This window comes from Eupeodes corollae, chromosome 1, assembly GCF_945859685.1.
Source record: "Eupeodes corollae chromosome 1, idEupCoro1.1, whole genome shotgun sequence".
Lineage (NCBI taxonomy): Eukaryota > Metazoa > Arthropoda > Insecta > Diptera > Syrphidae > Eupeodes > Eupeodes corollae.
The window spans coordinates 102616807-102639559 of NC_079147.1; the positions used below are offsets into that span (position 1 = coordinate 102616807).

A 22753-nucleotide genomic window follows, 5' to 3' on the forward strand; every position below is an offset into this window, starting at 1 on the left:
ACTAGGTAGTGGTCGGAATCTATGTTGGCTGATGTGTACGTACGAACGCCAAGTATGTTAGAAGAGTGTCTTCCGTCAATAGCAACATGATAGGTTTTGTTGCATGTTCGATCATCGGGGGACTGTCAAGTACCTTTCTGGATATCTAGTTGAGGGAATCTGGTGCTACTCATCACCATGTTTTTCTCGGCTAGGAAGTCGATAAGCCAGTCGATAAGCCACAGTCCGTTTCCAGATGTGATGTTGTGTAGACTTTGTCTTTCGATTGACCTACCAAAGATGCCTTCTTTACCAATTTAGGCGTTAAAATCTCCCAGGAGAATTTTAACATCTTTTTTGGGACATTGCTCATATGTTTAGACGAGGAGCTCATAGAATTCTTCTTTGGTATTGTCATCCTTCTCTTTCGTCGGGGCATGCGCGCTGATAAGGCTCAGGTGGTGGAATTTGGCCTTAATGCGGATGGTCGTCACTCTTTCGCTTACTTCCTGAAAGCTTAAAACTCTTTGCCTTAGTTTCCCTCTGACAGCAAAACAACATCCAAATAAGCGCTGCCTCCCATCGAGTAGACACTTCCCTTAGTAGAAATCCCAGCCTTTAATCTTTCTACTGCCTTACCCATTCCATTGCATCTCCTGGAGGGCTGTCACATCAACTTTGATTTCCGTTTTAGCGTGGGTTGTCAACATTCTCAATCCGTTCATCCGAGGCTATTACGTGTGTTTTCATCACACTTTAAAATTTCCTTCCATGGCCGGCTTGTGAGGCCTGCGCATGACTGAGATCGTTAGAACTGGTTCTATCTAGCGTGCACTACTTACTAGGAGGTGACGATACTATTTTGCACCACCTTTTTCTGACACTAGAATTGTTTAAATTTGAAATAAATCAGTACAACAATTCGTTTAATTTTTTGACACCATTGGATCAGCTGTTTAGGAAAATGAAATCCCGTCTGGAAATACAAAATTATATTTTTAGAAAAAAAACTTTTTTTTCAAAAAAAAATCTAGCAGTAAAATATCCATTAAAATATTTATTCGGATTTATTTTAACTGTACTCTTAAAGGCCATGAATTCTGTAACCTGTTAACAAGGGGTATATGTATATGTGAGCTAATGATAACTGTATTCTAAAATGTTTTTATAAGAACAACTGTGAGGCTGAAAAGTTTAGCGAGCTTAAACTGAGTGACAAGTTGAATATAGCACTGCACCTGTGCCCTTAATATGACTTGAACCGCGGTTGAGCTTCACTTAACCCAACAACAACACTTCGTGTTATACCTATTGTATCCAATGTCGGTTTTACCACAATGAGAAAGTTGGAAGGAACACCACATTACATTACACACTTCATTCCATATTTTCCACTGCTTTCGATTTATTTGTTTGTTTATGTAGATCCAGCATGTAAGTGTGTTAGCTTTTCATCTAGCAGCCACTATAGCCATACCTCACTTAGTTTATTGATAATCTGAGTTTAAAAATCCTGAATTCACACCCTTATCTGAAATTAAAAAAAAAAACATCTCGAGAACTTTACTTCTATTTTGCTTAGTAATCTGTTTTCGTGGGACACGTCTAACAATGTGCATAGACCTCAATATGTTTTTGTTTACTTGCACATGGGAACGTACCTTTCTGTCACCGAATACGAAACAAACTTCCCCAACAACATAAAATAAATCAATAACTTGTCAAAATTCACAAAAATGAAAACAAAGTTTCCATTTACTCTAAATAATTGTATTTTTTTATTAGTTTTATTAAATATTTTAATCCAAAAAGCATGTAAGTTCAAAATTTGAATTGTTCTCCTTATTTGAAAATGATTATTTTATCAATTTCTATAAAAAGCCACCCTCCATCGAACGTTGAAAAAATACGACACCCTTCACATAGACGATGTAGCTCATAAAATTGTTAAAAGAGGCTCAAAACACAGTTCGAATCCGTATAATGTTATCAAAGAAGTCGAATTTAAATCTTTAGGCAAACATTTTCGTTTGATCTTACATCCGCACAAAGAAGTTTTGCACAGTAAATTTAAGGCATTCACTGTGGACGGCGATGGCAAAGAAGCTATTGTTCATATGGGTAAATTAAATTCTATTAAATATTTTGTCTGAGCATTTATAGAAAACTATCTTATCGTAAACTAGATCATGATCATTTTTATTCTGGACGAGTGTTTGGAGAAATGGAATCAAATGTACGAGCTCACATAGTTGACGGCCTAATGACAATGGTTATTCATTTACCAGAAGAAGCATATCATATTGAAGTAAGATAGATACATACCTACATACATGATACATTTAATTTAATGTCCTATATTGTTTAGCCTTCTTGGAGACATCTGAAAGATCATGACAACAAAACAATGGTTGTTTATAAATCATCAGATGTCAAACTCGATTGGTTAAAGAATCAAGGAGAATTAGGCGCTCCAATGACATGTGGCTATGTTAAAGAGGGATTAGGTATGATTGTAGAATATGTTTTAAAAAAAACTTATTAATAATATCTAACTTTGTGCATTTAAGAATTGGAAGAAGATGACGAAGTTGAAGCAAAAAATGAAGTCAGTAGTAATAATTTTTTTTACCAAACGGGTGTTCATGATCATGAGGTTTCGAAAAAAGGTTCAAATCGGCAAAAGCGACAAGCTGATCAGTACGAATATACACCAACCAAAACAAGGTGTCCATTGCTCTTAGTGGCAGATTATAGATTCTTTCAGGAAATGGGTGGTGGCAACACGAAAACCACAATCAATTACTTGGTAAATTTTATTACATTTTTCTATGGTACATCTTGAAAATGTATTAATTATTGACTTTAAATTTTCAGATAAGCTTAATTGATCGAGTTCACAAAATTTACAATGACACTGTCTGGCAGGATCGTTCGGTGAGTAAAAATCTTTTTCAAACGAATAGATTACGTATTGTATTGTCCCTCGTATGACTGAAGGCTTAAAGTGAAAATTAAATTTTTTGGTGAAATTAATTTGGTTGGTCGACATGTGGTTGTTTTAGACCATCTGTGATTTGCTTTCTTTATGGTATCATGATATAGCATAAGTTTACAAATAGCAAGAAAGATACCGATGACAACCTACGCAAACGAATTAAGGACAACGAACTTCGGATATGCACGTGGAATGTTAGGTCCCTTAAAAAACCACGTGCGGTCGTATAATTAGCGGAGGCCCTAGACTGCTATAAAGCAGACATCACTGCCATTCAGGAAATACAATGGGGTGGGTCGGGCAAAAAGAGGATGAAAAACTGCGATATTTACTATGGTGACTGCTACCGCGAAAACCAGCAGAGCTTATTTGGATGGGGCTTTGTCATGGGAGCCAGACTTAGGCAAGAAGTCTTGAGCTATAGGTGCATCAATGAGCGCCTAATGACCATACGGATCAAGACTAAATTCATCAAAGATGAAAACACCAAAGATATGTTCTTCGAGCTCTTAGACAAAACATATGAGCAGTGTCCTAGCTACGATATTAAAATTGTCCTGGGTAATTTTAATGCCAAGCTAGGAAGGGAAGACATCTTTGGTGGAATAATCGGGAAGAACACTTCCGACAACGTATTGAGGCTCGTAGATTTCACTGCGCGGCGAAACGTCATGGTAGCCAGTACGCGTTTTCCACACCTCAACAGCCACAAGGGAACTTCGACTTCTCAAGATCGATCTACCGTGAACCTGACTGACCATATTGCGATCGACGCCAGACACGCTTCCAGCATCATGAATGTACGAACTTTCTGAGGAGCTAACATCCACTCGGACCACTACCTCGTTGTAGCCAAGGTAGCACTTCGGATTTCCAGACCCAAGGAAAAACAGGGAGATGCTGGGAGAATGTACAACGTCGAACGGCTACAATCGCAAGAGATCGCCAAATCCTTTTCCGACCGAGTTACAAGTAACCTCTATCGAAGTTCACAGCCGCCAACACAATGTATTGAAAACAGCTGGCACGCAAAGCGGCGCTTCATAAAAGGACGAGAGCTGCTCATGAGCTCTTTGAGAGTTGAGAGTTTTAAAAGCAGGAATGAAGTTCAAAAAGTTTAATGAACAGGTGAAACGAAATTCACAGGTACATTAACCTAGAACCGAAGGCTGCAAAGACGAAAGTGGAAACATCATAGTAGAACCGCAGTCAATGCTGAGGATATGGAAGGACCACTTCTGCAGACTGTATAACGGCGACGAAGAACTGAATTCCGCTGTGAGGCAGGATGATCCATTCAATATAGAGGACGAAAGCCATCAATCCCGTCCTCCCGACTTGGACAAAGTAAAGATCGCCATATCTAAGCTGAAATCTAATAAAGCCACTGGAGCGGATGGCTTGAATGCCGAGCTCTTTAAAGCAGCTGGAGATAAGTTGGTTAGGAGCATGCACCAACTTATCTGTAAGATATGGTCGGAAGAAAGCATGCCCGATGAATGGAACCTCAGTATTGTTTGCCCGATCCTGAAAAAAGTAGACCCTCTAAACTGCAACAACTATAGAGGAATCAGTCTACTTAACATCGCCTATAAAATCTTCTCTGCCGTAATACGTGAACGTATAAAGCCCATCGTCAACAACCAGATAGGTCCTTATCAGTGTGGTTTTAGACCAGGAAAGTCCACAGTCGATCAAATATACTCATTACGTTAGATCCTGGAAAATACCCAAGAACACCAAATCGACACCCACAATCTTTACATCGATTTCAAGGCCTCATATGAAAGCATCTACAGGGACGAGTTGTATAGATCCATGTCTAGTTTTGGCATCCCTGCCAAACTCGTCCGTTTGTGCAGGATGACCATGGAGAATTCACGCTGCTCCATAAAGGTTGGAAACAACTTAACAGAACCTTTCGATGTCAAAAAAGGTTTTAGACAAGGTGCTTGAAAGAATAGTGCAAAGCTCACACGTCAACACTTGAGGCACTATCTTTAAAAGTCTGTCCAATTACTAGCATATGCTGATGACATTGACATAATCGGAAGAACTCAGCGTGATGTCAATGGGGCTTTTGTGAGTATTGAGGCAGAGGCGGCAAAAATGGGTTTAACGGTTAATGGGGGCAAAACAAAGAACATGCTGTCGTCAAGAAAAGACATACAACTCTGACGTCTTGGTCAAAACGTCACCAATCATGGACGTAACTTTGAGGTAGTCAAGGACTTCGTCTGCCTAGGCTCCGCTGTAAACACAGAAAACAACACCAGCGCTGAAATCAAACGCAGAATAACTCTTGCTAACCGCTGTTTCTTTGGACTAAGAAAGCAATTGAGCGGTAAAGTCCTCTCTCGAGGGACTAAAGTGTCGCTGTATAAGACCCTTATCATTCCGTCCTGCCATAAGGTGCAGAAGCATGGACTATAACAAAAGCGGATGAAAGCACCTTGGGTCGGTTCGAGAGAAAAGTTCTTCGTGTGATCTACGGTCCCGTATGCATCGAAGGCGAGTGGAGGAGAAGATGGAACGAAGAGCTGTCCAACGACTAAAATGGCTGGGTCACGTAGAGCGCATGGAAACCAATGCTCCGTCCCGGAAAGTCTTCGAATCCACACCCACAGGACAACGCAGTAGGGGAAGACTGCGAAGCAGGTGGCGCGTACAAGTGGAAAGTGACCTCACCCAACTTGGAGGTCGAAAATGGAGACATCTAGCTAGGGAGAGAAGTTTGTTGGTTGAGGCCCTAGTTCACGCAGGACTGTAGCGCCACCTTAAGTAAGTAAGTAACAAAAATACCGATGTTGGATCTGTTACGCATTAAAGGTAAAGTTGTTAATTTTTTTGCAAGTTCGTCAGCTTTGCAATTTCATTGAATATCTCTATGACATGGCACCTTAAATGAGATGAATGTTGAAAAGCTCCACCATCTCCACAAGACATGATAGAAAATTTTAGTCTGTTAAGCAAATGATCAACTTTGTCTCTATTTATGATGGCAAAAATTTCATCCACGTATGTTGCAATAAACCTTGGTTTTTCTTGGACATTCTCCAAGCAATCAGTCAAAAACCAAGCGATAGTTGGCAACAATAAGTTACCTAGAGGCATTACAAACATTTGTTTGTTTTCACGGCAACAGGAGGAACAGTATGAATATTTACAATTGCCTTTTAATAATAACGTTTTCATAATGTCAATGATTTTTTATTGCTAAGCGTTAAATCATTTATTATAATATTCTGTCTTATACTTCTTTGAATGTAATTGTTGGTGTTATTAATGTCTGTAAAAACCACACAAACGCAAAGTATTGAACTTTAAAGTTAATGTTTCTATTTAATTTTATTTGTCCTCATAGTTTTTATTTAACTTTCCATTTTCCAAATTATATTTATACAAATAACTTTTTTAAACTCTTTGTTTTAAAATTCTTAACTCTCCATTTATTAGGATCAAGAAGGATTCAAAGGAATGGGATTTGTGATTAAGAAAATCGTTGTTCATTCGGAACCGACAAGATTGCGTGGAGGAGAGGCACACTACAATATGATACGTGAAAAATGGGACGTTAGAAATTTATTAGAGGTATGTTATGTTTAAATTGTTAATTTTAAGTATCAACAAGTTTCAATATTTGTATAACAATCATAACGTCTATATATTTCTGTATTTTGTCTGCAAACACTCTAAAAGGTCTTTTCACGGGAATACAGCCACAAGGATTTCTGTTTAGCTCATTTGTTTACAGATTTAAAATTTGAAGGTGGAATTCTTGGCTTGGCTTATGTTGGTTCGCCGAGAAGGAATTCCGTTGGAGGAATATGCACTCCAGGTCTAATCGATATATTAAAAACAATTAGAAAATATATTTTAATTTTGATTTGATTAGAATTCGTTGTTTTGTACACTTTTTTATTTTTTCTTTAATTTGTCCTTTGATGAAAATGTATCTTTTTATTTTATCTTTTTTATTGTTATGAGATGTTTTCCTTTTTATATAAAGTTTTGATTTATTAAGTAGAGTCTAGTACAGCAATGATCACCAATGAAAAAAACCTTTTATTTGGAACAAGAAATAATTTAACTAAAAACATTTTTAGCCCTTTTCCCTCATACCAATTTATGCCATGATATAAATTTCCAAAATTCTGTGGGTGTAATTACTAAGTGTTGCAAACTCTGCAAAAGAAAAAGACACAACAAATTTCGACAAAAGTCATTTAGAAGATCGGAATGATGGACAGTATGGACCAAATTGTTAGAAGTTAACCCATCTTTTTATTTTGTTCTAATATCAGTATAAATTCTTAAATTTAGTTCTAAGCACATCAGACTATTGTGTCATATCTGCAAATGTTTCGTGCCAAAAAACCCTTGTTAAAGTTAAAATCCCTACGAGAACCTTTTGGAAATATGAGAAAGCCAACTGGAATGGACTCAATGAATTCTTCAGGAACCTTAACTGGTCACTATGCTTCCTCGATAAACTTTTCAACCGAGCCAAAGCTGCAAGACTAGCCTCTCATTGGGACTCCTACAAAGAATCTACAAGAAGGCACTAAGGAAATCCAAGCGATCTTTCTGGCGATCCTTCTGTGGCATGATAGAAGAAACTTCTGAAGCCTCTAGGTTACGGAAAATTCTTTCAACTAATCCAGCTATGCCAAGTTGCTTGAAAAATGCAGACGGCTCCTGGACTAATTCAAGTAATGAATCGCTGAACCTACTATTGGACACTCACTTTCCTGGTAGTTCTCTTACCGAAACTTGCAACAGCTTTACACGTTCAAGTTCAAATACAACATATCCACAAGGTCTGATCACAAAGGATAAGCTACAATGGGCTCTCAACAGCTTCAAACCATTTAAAGCTGCAGGACCAGATGGAATAATACCAGCCGAATTACAAAAGGCTTCTGATATAATTGCACCAACCCTTGAGGCAATTTTTACCAGCTGTCTTTACCTGGTCCATGTTCCCTCGGCATGGAAAAAAGTTAAAGTTGTTTTTATAACTAAAGCAGCTCCCAAGTCAATCCTAAAGATCTACGACCTATAAGTCTATCATCATTCCTTCTTAAGACCTTGGAAAGATTGATTGATATCCATTTCAGGGCACGTATCGATACAAGACTTGTGTCTTCGTCTCAACATGACTACTGTAAAGGTAAATCGGTGGAAACAGCGTTACACACTTTAGTACGCACCATCGAATATTCCCTCCATCATCAAGAGTTCACTGTGGTTGCTTTCCTTGACATCGAACAACGTGGACACATCTGCAATCACTTCTGTACTGACATCTCTAAATGTAGAGAGTTCGCTTCGGGAGTTAATTCATTTAATGCATACTAGCAGAATAATTTAATCAAAACTGGGCAACTTTTCTAGTAGACGATTCGTTAGTAGAGGGACACCGCAAGGTGGTGTTCTATCCCCTCTTCTCCGGAACCTAGTGGTGAATGAAATCCTAACTAGTCTGGATGCGGAGGGTTTCAGAGTGATAGCCTATGCGGACGACGTTGCTATAGCAGTTTCAGGAAAGCATCTTAATATCCTAAAAGAACTCTTACAAAATGCCTTGGACAGACTAATACTTTGGGCTGATCGGTGTGGACTGGATGTTTACCCACACAAAACCGATCTGGTCTTATTTTCGAGGAGATACAAAATTCCATTTGTCAACCCTCCTTACATTAAAGGAACCAATTAAAATTCTCAGACGAGGCTAAATACCTTAGACAAAAAACTAAATTGGAAACGCAACGTACAGGAAAGAGTCAAAAAAGCTACTGTAGCTCTCTTTTCTTGCAAAAAAGCTATTGGTAATAAATGGGGTTTACAACCCAGAATCACGCATTGGCTATACACATCGGTAATCAGACCGATTTTACCGTACGGTGTGGCAGTATGGTGGACTGCTTTAGAGAAAGGTATAAACAGGGATAAGTTAAATAAAGTCCAACGTTTAGCCTGCCTATGTATAAGCGGATCGCTTCGCACCACCCCGTCTGCGGCACTGGACACCTTGCTCTACCTTACACCTCTTGACATATTTAGTAAACAAATAGCTGAAAGCTCTGCTATTCGTCTCAATGCTTCGTCGCAACATTGGCCACTCCGTAATTCTAAGGTACTTAGAATCAATTCCAAAGCACACAGACTACACCATCCCCCAACTACAATTCGACAGGAATTTCCAGATTTCTATACCATCCAGATCTTTTTGGGAGGTTAGGACATTCTTGGAGGATGAGTCAATCCACTTTTACACAGATGGCTCAAAAACCAAAGAAGGTGTTGGTGGTGGTGTGTACTCTGAACGACTGAAATTAAGTCTCTCATTCCGCCTTCCCAATCATTGTAGCGTGTTCCAGGCGGAACTTTTGGCGATTAAGGAAGTCTTGTCTTGGCTCAAAGAAAACGTGATATCAACATCTGATATCCGTATTTTCTCCGACAGCCAGGCCGCTATCAAATCTCTGGACTCTGTCTCTACAAACTCTATAACAGTCCCTAACTGTCGATCATCTCTAATGGAGATTGCACAACAGTTTATTATTCACCTTTGCTGGGTGCCGGGCCATAGAGACATTCCAGGTAACTGTAAGGCAGATGAATTCGCCAGGAACGGTACAGTACAGCCCATCCTACCACGTTTGGCAAGTACTGGCATACCAATAGCTACTTGTAAACTGACGCTGCGAGGAGGGCAGGCACCAGGTGGACCAACATCACCACGTGTCAAGCCACAAAAAACATCTGGCCAACACTGGATTTAAAACGTTCCAGGTGCTTGCTCTCTCTAAGCAGATCGCATATAAGCTCGATAATAGGTGTCATAACCGACACTGTCTAATAGGAAAGCACGCCACGAGACTAGGCGTATTCTCAAATGACTTTTGCAGAAGCTGTATGGATGAGGAAGAAGAAGAAACGGTTCTTCATCGTCTCTGCATATGCCCTGCTCTAGCTCGAAAACGCAAGAATTACCTAATAGAATTCTTCTTTAACGATCTAAACGATCTAAATCATATCGGTATAATCAGCCTCTCACGTTTTGTAAGGGACTCTAACTGGTTCCATTGAGCTTAGGAGGAAGCCTCAAGATTCATGTGGTATCACAATGGGCCATTAAACAGGCCTAAGTGTGTCCGTTTCCATCTTGGACAGCCACTATAACCTAACCTAACCTATGCTTCCTCGATAGTGACGTGGATTCCAAACATAATTCTTTGTGGAATGAGACATTTTATCCCGAATAGTGTAAAATCTATCAACCCAAATAAAACTCATGGTTTGATTCGAGGTGTAAAGAGGTTATTAACGATCAAAAATGTAAGTTTCCGGAATTATAAAGCCAACCAAACTGAGGAGAACCGGAAAAAGTTCAAACAAGCTAAAAAGACCTCTAACGGACATACGACGCATTAAATTTTTGCATGACCAGAAATGAATGCAAAAAATACAACAATGTCCCAATTATATTAAAAATGTTTGGTCATTTGTAGAAATGTGCGTAACACTACAGCTTCGTCGGTTCTGACGCCCGTTTTCAATGATACTCCTTTTGTTTTTGCTCGATTGATAAATCCAATTTGGTTGCAGCAAAGTTTGTTGTTTATTCGAAGCTGCAAAAGAGTGACATAACTCCTATGGCACGAATCTTCTTTCGCTCTCGTTCAGTTACAAAGTACTTAAAAATCTTGACATTTATTGTTCTAAAGAGATGTTCTTCAACGTTAGTAAAACCACTGCGTAAGCTTTTCCACCTGTCCTATTCTACAGGTCTCTTTCCGAGTGGATGGAAAACTGCATTTGTCCAGCCTGTCCCTAAAAAAGGCGAATCCTCCTCACCATTTAACTATCGTGAACTTGTACTTAGGTCCCTTCTTTCCAAGGTCATGGAAACGCTGATTAATTATCAGCTCAAGAAATATATCGAAGATCGAAAGCTTCTTAACGACCGGCATTAGGTCCACTGGTGATCTCATGGTTTATCTCAACGAACAGTGGAACAAATCTTTACATCGTTTTGGAGAAAGTAAGATTATTGCACTTGATATTACAAAGGCATTTGATAGAGTTTGATACCAAGCTCTCTAATCGAAAATGCGTGCATTTCATATTCATTAATCCCTTCTCTGTTGGGTTAGAAATTACATTTCGGACGGTTCAACTTAATTAGTATTAGACGGGTTCAAACCTGATATCCACAAAATAAACGGTGGTGTGCCCCAGGGCTCCGTTTTTTCTCCGACTCTCTTCCTTATATTCATAAATGATCTTTTGTTAGAAACTTCTACCCCACACAATTGTTTCGCTGATGACAGTACCCTCAGTTCTTCATATTCGTTTTTACATTCCCATCTTAATCCTTGTCCTTCGGATGTGAAAATTCAACGACAGCGTATGATAAGCTTATTAAATTCTTATTTGACAGCATTGAGCAATGGGGAACCTAAAACAGTGTAGAATTAAGAACTTCAAAAATTCAATGCTGCGCAAAAAGCGTAGCCCTCCCCAATGCCACTATTCACGAGTGGTACTTGCATGGACGAGACTGAACAGCTATCCACCTCTTTTTGGGGAGTGATCACATATTTGACTTCGCCAAAAATGCTGCTAAGTGTTTAGGTTTTCTCCGACGATGCAAAAAGTTTTTTACCCCTTCTGACCTGGCTATAATTTATAAAGCCTTTATTTGTCCAAAACTTGAGTACGATTCCATATTTGGGCAGGTGCTCAAAAAAGATCTCTAAAAAATATGGGTGGCCGTTGTCCAACTGAAACTTTTGCACCTCTCGAGCACAGTTGTAAGGTTTCATGTCTGTCATTATTTAATTTCTACTTCCATAAGCAATGCTCTAATAAAATAGGCAGAGTTGCATTCCTCCCCTTAAACAATTCAACAGTAATACTCGTTCTTTTAGGAATGTCCATGAGTTTACATTTGAGTCCAATTTCGGTCGAACTGTAAAGTACAGAGATTCTTATTTAAGTCGCACTACACGAATGTGGAATGCATTCAAGGCATCCAAAACCAATGTGCATCGGTATCTCCTTTCAAATCCTATCCTCCCTTCCTAATTACTCGCATTGTGTATAATAATTACAAGGGTATTCATATTCCCTTGAGTACGGGTACAATATAAAAAATCAAAATAGAAGCAGACATAGGCTCGCACAGCGACGTCGTTTTTTATTATTGGGAAATGGACAAAAATATAATTTGGACTCCTATGATAGGTTCGTGCTTGAAAATTAAATAAACTTCCAAACTTTTAAAAGGTTTTCAATACCTCATATTGGATTGAATTTTTGCTAAAAATTTGTTCTTTCATTGCACTCAAATAAAAGTTTTTTCATTTGCAAGCTTTTTAGAGTCCTCGAAGTAATTTTCACTGGGAAAATCGCAAAAGCCTAAATAAGCGGAGTTCTTTGGTTTCGGATTCGAAGAGTTTCAACTTGGTGCGTAGCGATATTTTGCTAGAGGTCCACACAGGAGAAAGGTCTCCAAATGCACTACGGGCTTTGTATATTCTACTGTTAACATCCAGGTCCGATCCGCCATCGAAAGCTATAAAACTTCCCAGATAATTAAACTGCTCGACCTCCTCCATGGTCCCCTGCCTTAGATGCTCTGTGCTAATCCTTAAGCCAGCCACCTCTCCATTCAATTGCATCGAATGACACATCTGATTTAAGCCTGCCGTGTTGTTTGCCTTAAAAAATATATCGTCAGCATAATCTATGTGGCTAAGCTTGTCAAACAGACTCCCAGATACCGTGTCTTTCATTTGTATCCACCGTGGCAGTCATCACATCGTCAATCGCCACCAAAAACAAAATTGGTGACAAGATATCTCCTTGTCTCACTCCTTGACGTACATCGAAGGAGTGTTAAAGCTGTCAATTGTGCAACACAAAACACCTTGTGTTGTCGTACGGTTCTTTAATAACAGCGACAATTTTCTCAGGGATTCCCCGCGCAAGAAACGATCTCCAGATGCATTTACGATTGACCCGATTAAACGCCTTCTCAAAATCTATAAACATTAGGTACATCGGTGATTGGTACTCAGATGATTGTTCGAGTATGATTCGCAGGGTGTTGATGTGGTCGACGCACGATCGGCCACTGCGAAACCACGCTTGGTGCCTATTGAGGGTAGATTCGATCCTGGACTTAATCCTCTAGAGAATAATAGTTGCCATTGACTTCGGAAAAACGGGAGAACTGTGATACCGCGCCAGTTATTGCAGTTTTTGAGGTTTCCTTTCTTTGGTAACTTTACAATAACTCCATCCTTCCAGTCCCTTGGGTAAGTTTCCATCTCCCAGACAACCTCCACGAGTTTAAGCAAAATACGGGAAGCTGCCTCAGGGTCTGCTTTTAGGAGTTCTGCGGGAATACCATCAAGTCCAGCTCCTTTTTTTTAGAAGATGTATCGCATTACTTATCTCTGCACTTGTTGGGGGACTGGTGTCAATACCCCTAGAAGATCTTCGCATGTTGTTCAATTGTGGATTCAAATCTGCATTGTGGTCATCATTATACTCGTTTCGTAGAATCAATTTCCGCTGAGCATCACTTTCTGAATTGATTCTAATTTTAAGTGTTCTTCGATATGTGATTTTTTCCCAGGTGTCTTGGGATATCCAGGAATCTCTAGATCTTGTCTGCCTAGGTATAGTTTCAGTTCCAGCTTCCATGTAAGAGCTCTTAATTTGGCTTAGACTTAAAGAGTCAATGCAAAGTCTGACTGTTTGTGTTTTAGCTCCATCCAGATTTGGACAAGAAAGAATCTTAGATCATTGGGCACGTTCAGACAACACAAGGGACTTCATTTGCAGTCAACTTCATTCTTTGAACGTAAATGTTGACCAAGGCAGTAGTTTTTCAAGTGTCATGAGGTTCAAATTCAGAACTTTACTTCACAAACCTCTACTTTAAGTTCATAGTACGAATACTAACAAAAACATTATTGACTCTAAAACATTCATAAGGCAAGCTACAAGTCCATCACGATTTGTATTTTTTATTGTAAAGAAATATTACTTATTTCTTTTCCAAATTGATAAGGAACCTTTTTACACAAAACATTAAATGAAGCTGTGCAGAAAATAAATAAATCTTAGCCCAGCAAAGTTCAGCTTTCAGTTGAAGGAAAAGACATAATAAAGTGTCTTTGTAGACTTGGCTTGATAGTTAGTGAGATTTTTCTTGACTAACTTTCCAGTACACTTCCCAATGAAGGTTCGTTAATTAGAAGACAAATTTTTGGCAGCTAACCAATCAGATACTAGAAACTTGCCTTACTTTTAAGTCCCTTATTGCGCCTCAACCTGCCCATTTTCACACACATTCAATCCTCCCGATGTGTTCTGAGGTAGAAACAATTCTCTGAAATCACACATTTTAAGTACTCTGGAAAAAAACGTACATTTTGAACAATAACTTGATCGCAGAGATCGGTGTTGGTCAAGAAAGGAATTTGCAAAGAAGTTCCCAAATAAAAATATTAAGATCGAATGCTTAAAAAACCATCGATTTTCTTCAAAAATTAGTCGCCTTTAATAATCCACAACCGTTGTTAGTGACCAATATATGATCGATTAAATTGCACCCTGAATTCTTAATGTTTGTTTTATTTACAAGTTTATTTTAAGTTGTTGTATATTAGTTGGTATCATTTTTATATCGTTTTAAATAAATATAAATTCTTAAGCGTAAAAAATTTAAATAAAAAAAAAACTTTCCAAATCCAGAATACTTCAAAAACGGATATACCCTCTATTTGAATTCGGGTCTAAGTAGCTCACGGAATCATTATGGGCAGCGTGTTATCACTCGTGAAGCTGATTTGGTAACAGCTCATGAATTTGGTCACAACTGGGGCTCGGAGCATGATCCTGATATTCCTGAATGTTCACCAAGTGCTTCACAAGGTGGAAGTTTCCTCATGTACACCTATTCAGTGAGTGGATATGATGTTAACAACAAGGTATATATTTTTATTTACTTTTGAGTTGAGTATAATTTTCATATGACTTTGATTATCATAGAAATTCTCTCCATGCTCCTTACGATCAATAAGAAAAGTTCTACAAGCTAAATCCGGACGCTGTTTCTCCGAACCGGAAGAATCATTTTGTGGTAATCTTCGTGTCGAGGGTGATGAGCAATGTGATGCCGGTCTTTTGGGTACCGAAGACAATGATGGTTGTTGTGATAAAATATGTAAACTTCGACGTAATCAGGGTGCCGTTTGTAGTGATAAGAATTCCCCATGCTGCCAAAACTGCCAATACATGCCATCTGGTATGAAATGTCGCGATGCACAATACGCTACGTGCGAACAAGAAGCCCGCTGTACAGGTAATCACGCAGAATGTCCCAAATCACCGCCGATGGCAGATGGAACAATTTGTCAGGAACGTGGACAATGTCGAAATGGAAAATGTATACCGTATTGTGAGACACAAGGATTGCAGAGTTGTATGTGCGATATTATTTTGGATGCATGCAAAAGGTTTATTTTTGTGTAATTCAAATTTAAATTATTTTTAAAATACTAATTGATTACTTTAAGATGTTGTCGAATGAGTATTAATGAAACGTGCTTCCCTGTCGAACCACCTGATGTTCTACCTGATGGTACACCGTGTATTCAAGGATTTTGCAATAAGGTTTATAAAAAGAAGATATATTTTATTTTAACGAAATAACCACAAACTAAATTTTAGGGGATGTGCGAGAAAACCATTCAAGATGTTGTGGAGCGCTTTTGGGATATAATCGAAGAGATAAACATTAATCGAGTCTTAAGGTTTTTAAAGGATAACATTGTCAGTAAGTGGTTTATGTATTAATTTACTATTTGAACAGCAATTTCATTTAAAGTGACTTGGTTATTTTGCTGAATCCGAGAAAGCAAAAATTCCTTTTGAATTGTTCACTATATATAAAATATTTTTATAAAAAATAGAGTTATTGCCACTATAAGAAAAATTTTACATTTATTAATTAAAATGGGTGGGGTGACCCTTAAAAGAAAATTTAAAAAAGAAAGTTAAAATATCATACATTTATGTAATGCATACAGAAATTAAATTAAATTGAAGTTAAACATTTCAAGAAAACATCAGGTAGATCCATTTACAAAAAGCCAATATTTAACTTGTTTTATAAATAACAAATGAGAAGTTTGCATCCTGATAGAATGGGGGAGTCTATTAAATATCCGACATGAGGAAACATTATAAAAATTTCTAAAAGCGGTTGTTCGATATACCGGTATAGAAACTTGGTTTAAAAAATTTCCACGTAAAATATAATTATCAATTATTCTAAAATTAAGATTACCTGAAAATTTTTAGAACTTTATAACAATACAAATGTCTCACTGAAAGAATTTTCAAATCTCTAAAAAGTGGAAAACTAGGGTACAGGCGAGGCTTACCACATATTTTCTTCAGAACACTTTTTTGCAAAACTAATAAAGGTTGTATTTTGTTATATGAACCTCCCCAACAAGAAATTCCATATTCTAGTTTCGAATGAAAAATGCCATAATAAATTTTAAGTAGCAGTTTGGAAGAGCAAACTTTACGCAAAAAGAAGAAGTTTCTAAGAGTGCACCGAAAATATTGTCTAAAATTCTCTGTGTGGTTATAAAAACTCATTCTAGAATCAATTATTAATCCCAAATACTTGAATTCATTAACTATTTCTAATTTGAAGCATTTATCACTACAGCTCATGGAATCCGTAAATGTTGTGGAAGTAACCATAGGATTACAGGTGCAGTTAAAAAGCTTGAATTAGTAGCGTGGAAAAAGAGATCAGCATTAACAATCTTTCTGCCAGACAAACTGAAAAACATTATCTTGGTTTTAGAACTTATTATCAATTTGTGCTCTGCAAACCAGATTCTTAACAAGCTGAGATCCCAATTTATATCCGATATAAGATTCAGACAACTATCTGTACCATACGAAAAACCAACATCATCTGCAAAGACTGTAAGAGAACCCTTAAAAGGCAAACTGAATAAAGAATTAATGTATACCAAAAAAAGTATTGGTCCTAAAACCGAACCTTGTGGAACTCCCAAATCGAATGTCTTTGTATCACTCCTAACACCATCAAATTTCACTCTTTGGGCTCTTAAATTTAAATAAGATCTTAGCCAATCATTAATGAATCCTCGAAACCCAGCACTTTCAAGTTTGCTAACCAAAATTTCGTGATTAACCATGTCAAAGGCTTTTGATATGTCAACTAACAATCCAGCTGTATTCTTTTTTCTATCAAGACTTACAAATATTTGAGAAAAAAAATGTAACAACGCATCTTCGGTTGATTTATTGCTTTGAAAACCAAATTGAACATCACTGAAAAATTTTGTTCTCTTTAAAAAGCTCACCATTCTATTTTTTACACCTTTTTCAAAAATCTTACTTATCGAAGGCAAGAGTGATATAGGCCTATAGTTACCCAGATCATTAGTTGCTCCTTTCTTGAAAAGTGGCAAGATATTGGCACATTTAAGAGCTACCGGAAATACTCCAAAAAAAATACTTTTGTTAAAGATATGTGCCAAAACATCAATTATAAAACATGCTACATTTTTCAAACAAACATTTGAAATGCCATCATAACCAGAAGAGTTTGAAGTTTTTAAAGTGCCAATTAACTTAAGAATCTCTAAACTAGATATAGGCTCAAACACAAAACTTTGGCTTTGAGAAGGTTCAATACTAAATGGACAAAGTGTACAAGATGGGTGACTAGAACTAGCTTGAAGATTAAGTGAAATCGTTGAAAAGTATTCATTGAATGCATTAGCAATTGCAATTTTATCTGAGACCACACGACCATAAACATTGACAATAGATGGTTGTTTTTTGCACTGAGATTTATTAAGTATACTATTCACTATTTTTCATTCGTTTCTAATATTTCCTTCAGCTAGATTGAATTTGTTTTTAAAATAGTTATCACGACAAATAGGAATTTCCTTCTTTAATTCAGCACAAATTTTCTTATATTTAGTTTTTAAATTCTGACTGCTGATGCGTTTTAAACACTTTTTTCTTAATTTGTTTTTATACTTCACTTTTTTAAGCAAACTATACGTAATCCACGGTTTTAAACGCTTATTAGACTTTTTCGGATTAGAATCGGGGGATTAGAATTTTCGGGGATTAGAATCAGAACAAATACTTTCTTTCCCTATATCAACAAGAATTCCAGTCATGGAATGATCAGTTATTCTGAGGTCAAAAACACACTTTTCACAGGAACTGATTGAAGGAGCGAATCGGCCATAAATATGATCAAGACAAGTTCCAGATCTCGGTCTTGTTATCTCTTTAATAAACGAAACAAGTCCATGAGAAGCTAACAAATCAAGATAAGTTGCCACGAACTCACTACTTTCTAAAGTATCGATATTCAAATCACACACAATTAACAAATTATTTGATTTCTCACTATCCAAGAAAGTTGAAAATTCTTCCATAAAAACTGAACTGTTAGATATATGAAGTCTATAAATACATAATATATTAAAGATTTGTTTATTAATTTTGACGGTAATTTTCAAAACATCCGCGCTTTGAAAATCTAATTTCAAAACTTCAATAACAACTAAAGCTTGATTTACAAAACAACCAACACCTCCTGCTGCATAATTCTCATTTGCATTCAGATAGAAATCATAACCTGGCAGCCCATAATCATTTTTCTCACAATCATAAATCCAAATTTCTGAGACAACAACAATGTCTGGAATACACATAAAAGAATCTATATGGGAAACAAGACTCGCGAAATTCTCTCTTAAACTTCTGATGTTTTGATGAATAACAAATAATTTTTTGAAAGAGTAAGTTTTGTTATAGGTTTGTTAGGGTTCCTTGTCAAATTGAAAAACAAATTAGTGGTATTCCCTTACATTAAAAAATACAAATCGTGATGGGCTTGTAACTTGCCTGAGGAGTGTTTGGTAGACAATAATGTTTTTTATAGTTTTTGTACGATGAACTGAAGGCCGAAGTTACTGAGGTAGAGTTCCAAGTTTGGAATTTATGACACTTGAAAAGTAATTAATGCCTTGGTCAAAATGTGCGTCCAAAGAATGCAGTTATCCCCTCTTACACTCATTTTTTATAGCGTGTTGAATTCGTATCGGTGTATACATGTTTTCACCTCGGAGAGCAGAGAGAGAAAAGAAAAAACTTCAGTTATGAGATTGAGATATTAGACATTTCAGGGTAATTTACCCTGGTTACAAGACGAGATCGAGGAATCGAATGGAATTGAGATTTCGATCCAGGTATATGGTGGCACTGAATCGAGGAATCGAATTCAAATGGAATTGAAATGATATTTCGGTTTTATTTGTGTGCGTACTGCTACTTTTAAATAAACTTAAAATTTTAGAACAATGCTCTAAACACAAAGACGTGCGCCAAATTAAATTCAGCTTAGAACCAAAAATATTCCATTTAAATGGAGTCTTTTTGCTTAGAACAAACAAGAGAGAAAAAAATTATCGCACGAACACAAGCAAAACCTCACACACCAATAACTCGATTCCCCGATTCAGGTTTACAAACAAATTTTCGATTCGATTCACCTCTTTCAGTGGGATTGGATCGAGAAATCCTATTTCGATCCGATCCAGGTCTATACGGCGCTAAATCCTGATTCAATTCGGATTCAATTCTTCTTGTAAACGCGGTATTTCTCTCTCTGGTTTTCACAAATTAATTCTAGCAAACAATTTTCGTTTGTCAATAAATTACTTACTTTCTAGAACTTAGTGTTAACGTAACATTTATTTGTCATGAATTACTTTTTTTCTTTTTAATACACCAAAAAATCAATTATGAAATTTGGCTGCGATAATAATTACTTGAACATAGCATTTTCTATGTTTATAGTTATTCAGGTTTAGCCCTTAACTTAGATTTGCATTTATTTATGAATACCCTAAAAAGTTTAGCAAACATCTATGAATACGCCACAATGCACTTTCAGGAAAACTATATTTAGAACTTTCCTTCACCAATTTGTCCTTGTCGCTATATAACTGAAAGATAAGATACAAATACTTACATACATTAAGTTACATACTTACTTAAGGTGGCGCTACAGTCCTGTGTGAACTAGTTTCGCGCTCCAAGTTGGGTGAGGTCACTTTCCATCACTTTCCACTTGTGCGCGTCACCTGATCCTCGGTATTCCTCTACTGCGCTTGTCTTTTGGGTGTGGATTCGAAGACTTTCCGGGCCGGAGCATTAGTTTCCATGCGCTTACAAACGCTTCCTTATTCAGTCGAAAATATGATCTGAAACTTAAGAAATTAAATTTAATTTGGTGGCGCAACAGTCCGTTATGAACCAGGACCTAGTGACTCACAACTCTCAACCATTCCTGTGTGCGAGTACTGTTGTCAGGAATGGAAGCGACCTACAATTTTGGCCGAATCCGAACGGCTAATTTGAGAAAGCACTTTTTCGTGACAAGAATTACTTTTGAAGGATTTGTCAATTCCTCGCAAGAGGCATCATGCCCCACGGATACTTAAGAAATTAATTAGAATTAAAAGATCTTCCAGTAGGTACAAAATATGTGTTCTACTGACAGATGATTAGGGAGTTCCAAGACATTAGAGTTGTCTGGAACATTCTTGCGCAGTTGAAGCATTCTTACTTTTTTTCTGTAATTTTCGTTTTCTCAACAAAAAAAATCTATGTTGCTTATCATTTTGGTTTATTTTCACTTCGAGCGTTCGATTCGCCAGCCATAATAGGGGTAATAAATAAAAAGAGGTCATATGGACTGATTATTCATATTTAAAGCTTTGATTAATATCCCTCTTCTAATTAAATATAATTTACTTGCAGTGACTGTGGTTGTTTTGACGTCGATATTTTGGATACCAGCCAGCTGTGTAATCTCTTACTTCGATCGGAAAAAGCGACGACACGAGCTCAAAGAACTCGATTGGAGCCAAAAATTAGATCTGATACATCCGAGCGATCGAAGACGTGTTATTCACATAAGGTTTAAACCATATACAACTTTTATACACCTTTCGATAATAACTTTGATCTTTTTCATTAGAGTTCCACGACAGAAAATATCTGTGGCACGGATGTGAGATATTTTGCAATAACAATGACGATCTTCAACAAATTTTACTTATTTTATCTTCAAAACCATTTTGTATTCATTAAATTGTAAAGCGTTCATAAAAATAACAAATAAAAACAAAAATAGAATTACTGTAAATTGTCTCATTACTTTTATTGAAGGTATATATTTTTTCTTTTTAATTATATAAAACAAATGACTTTGGGAATAAATCATTTATATTACATGTTGCCGTCTCGTCTGTAGGAATTCTTTCGAATTCGTGACCTTAAAAATTACAAGAATGTACTCTAACCCTATAACCAAGTTTTGTATCTCTTGGTCATAACATCTGCTTGCGAGTAGGCTTGGAGCCCACGTCTTCACCACTTCTACTTTGCTTTGCCATTTGTTTGTGGGGGTGCTTCATCGTCCATGTCACCGGTTTCCTCTTCCTCGTAGTAGACCTCTTCGGCATCGGTCTCGTTCACGATGTGTTGACCGTGAATATACACTGGACCAGTGCCTTGGATAAGTTTGAATGTCACCGATGCCGATGGAAATTCGAGATTTGGCCTAAGGAAACGGGTTTCGCCAACCTTTAACACAGCAATTGGTATTTTAAGGTCCTTTTTGTCCGATACTTTTGTTTCAACCTAAAAATATATATAAATGTCAAGGTTGTTTACCTTTTCCACTAAAAGATCAAGACTTGAGTATGGGTATAGGTATGTGGCAACTGTACTTTTTTTTAACCCCGACAACCCAAACATCATGTAGGTACTATACTAACCTGCACGACATTAAATTCACCCTCCTTGGCTTCGGCACCCAAACATATTTGTTTTATGACCAGCTTTTGTTCCATTTCAAATTTGTCAGTCTCAGCAACAACGAATTGTTGAAGAGGTTCTTTCTCGCTGAGTGTGACTCCTAAATTTATTTAAACAAAAATTCACAATTAAGAACATTTTAATTATATTCATCGATTTGCAAAAACCCGCGTGAGTAGAAATTTATATATATGTATCATGTCTATGGATATAATTTGATTAATAACTTACCATAGAAGTTCTCGCCTTCTAAATTAGCTGGTGCAGACATTTTAGAATATTTTTATTTGTTAAAATAATTAAATAATGGATTACTTGCACGTGTGGTTTTCGTTTATTAAAACGAATACGAAAGCAATGGCAATGGTTGCAGCGAAGCGATAGGTGATAGCGAATGAAAAACAAGAGGGAAGGAAGTTTTACCGCAAAAATGACACTTTGTTAAATTAAATGAAAGGGAACTACAAAAAGAGAAGGATAAAAAAGAATAGGTTATGGATGCCGGCTGGCGGCTTGGAACTAATTTGTGTTGAATTCGCTTCACTTAATGGCGTGACTACATGTAAACTGTGGACTTTGTATATATATTTGAATAGTGCTATCATGAAGAGAAACGCTCGACCTTAAAGCCTAGTACATACTTGTGAACCATCTCGTGAACCCATACAAATTTCAGTTTTTGGTTCACCCGTGAAGTTGCTCGTGAAGCTGAGTGGAGAACAAAGTGGAGAGTTTTCGTTCACGGGCAATTCACGTGCAAAATGTACGGGAACTGTTGGTGAAGCT

The 22753-nt window shown here is 37.1% G+C and overlaps 2 protein-coding genes across 2 annotated transcripts; one reads left to right on the forward strand and one right to left on the reverse strand.

Annotated features, from left to right (window-relative positions):
- The first annotated feature begins 1662 nt into the window (after positions 1 to 1662).
- LOC129939823 (ADAM 17-like protease) lies at positions 1663 to 21293 on the forward strand. Its single transcript, XM_056047984.1, has 14 exons — positions 1663 to 1794; positions 1861 to 2100; positions 2166 to 2287; positions 2348 to 2486; positions 2550 to 2788; positions 2857 to 2916; positions 6434 to 6568; positions 6677 to 6815; positions 14756 to 14991; positions 15053 to 15519; positions 15580 to 15676; positions 15734 to 15839; positions 20906 to 21065; positions 21126 to 21293. Exons 1-14 carry the CDS (start codon positions 1716 to 1718, stop codon positions 21160 to 21162), a joined length of 2256 nt encoding a protein of 751 aa, XP_055903959.1. The 5' UTR covers positions 1663 to 1715; the 3' UTR covers positions 21163 to 21293.
- Positions 21284 to 22400, reverse strand: LOC129939824 (nucleoplasmin-like protein). The gene is made up of 3 exons (XM_056047986.1): positions 22199 to 22400; positions 21928 to 22067; positions 21284 to 21790 (listed from the first exon to the last, which is right to left on the reverse strand). Exons 1-3 carry the CDS (start codon positions 22236 to 22238, stop codon positions 21527 to 21529), a joined length of 444 nt encoding a protein of 147 aa, XP_055903961.1. The 5' UTR covers positions 22239 to 22400; the 3' UTR covers positions 21284 to 21526.
- Between the last annotated feature and the right edge of the window lie 353 nt (positions 22401 to 22753).

What these genes read in the sequence shown, in the direction of transcription:
- LOC129939824 (XM_056047986.1), bottom strand. Translation starts at nt 22,238, where the DNA reads ATGTCTGCACCAGCTAATTTAGAAGGCGAGAACTTCTATG. An exon ending in AGAAGGCGAGAACTTCTATG is followed by an intron (nt 22,068 to 22,198) that starts GTAAGTTATTAA and finishes AAATAAATTTAG; the next exon opens with GAGTCACACTCAGCGAGAAA. An exon ending in GTGAATTTAATGTCGTGCAG is followed by an intron (nt 21,791 to 21,927) that starts GTTAGTATAGTA and finishes ATATATTTTTAG; the next exon opens with GTTGAAACAAAAGTATCGGA.
- LOC129939823 (XM_056047984.1), top strand. Translation starts at nt 1,716, where the DNA reads ATGAAAACAAAGTTTCCATTTACTCTAAATAATTGTATTTTTTTATTA. An exon ending in CTATGTTAAAGAGGGATTAG is followed by an intron (nt 2,487 to 2,549) that starts GTATGATTGTAG and finishes TGTGCATTTAAG; the next exon opens with AATTGGAAGAAGATGACGAA. An exon ending in AAACCACAATCAATTACTTG is followed by an intron (nt 2,789 to 2,856) that starts GTAAATTTTATT and finishes TTAAATTTTCAG; the next exon opens with ATAAGCTTAATTGATCGAGT.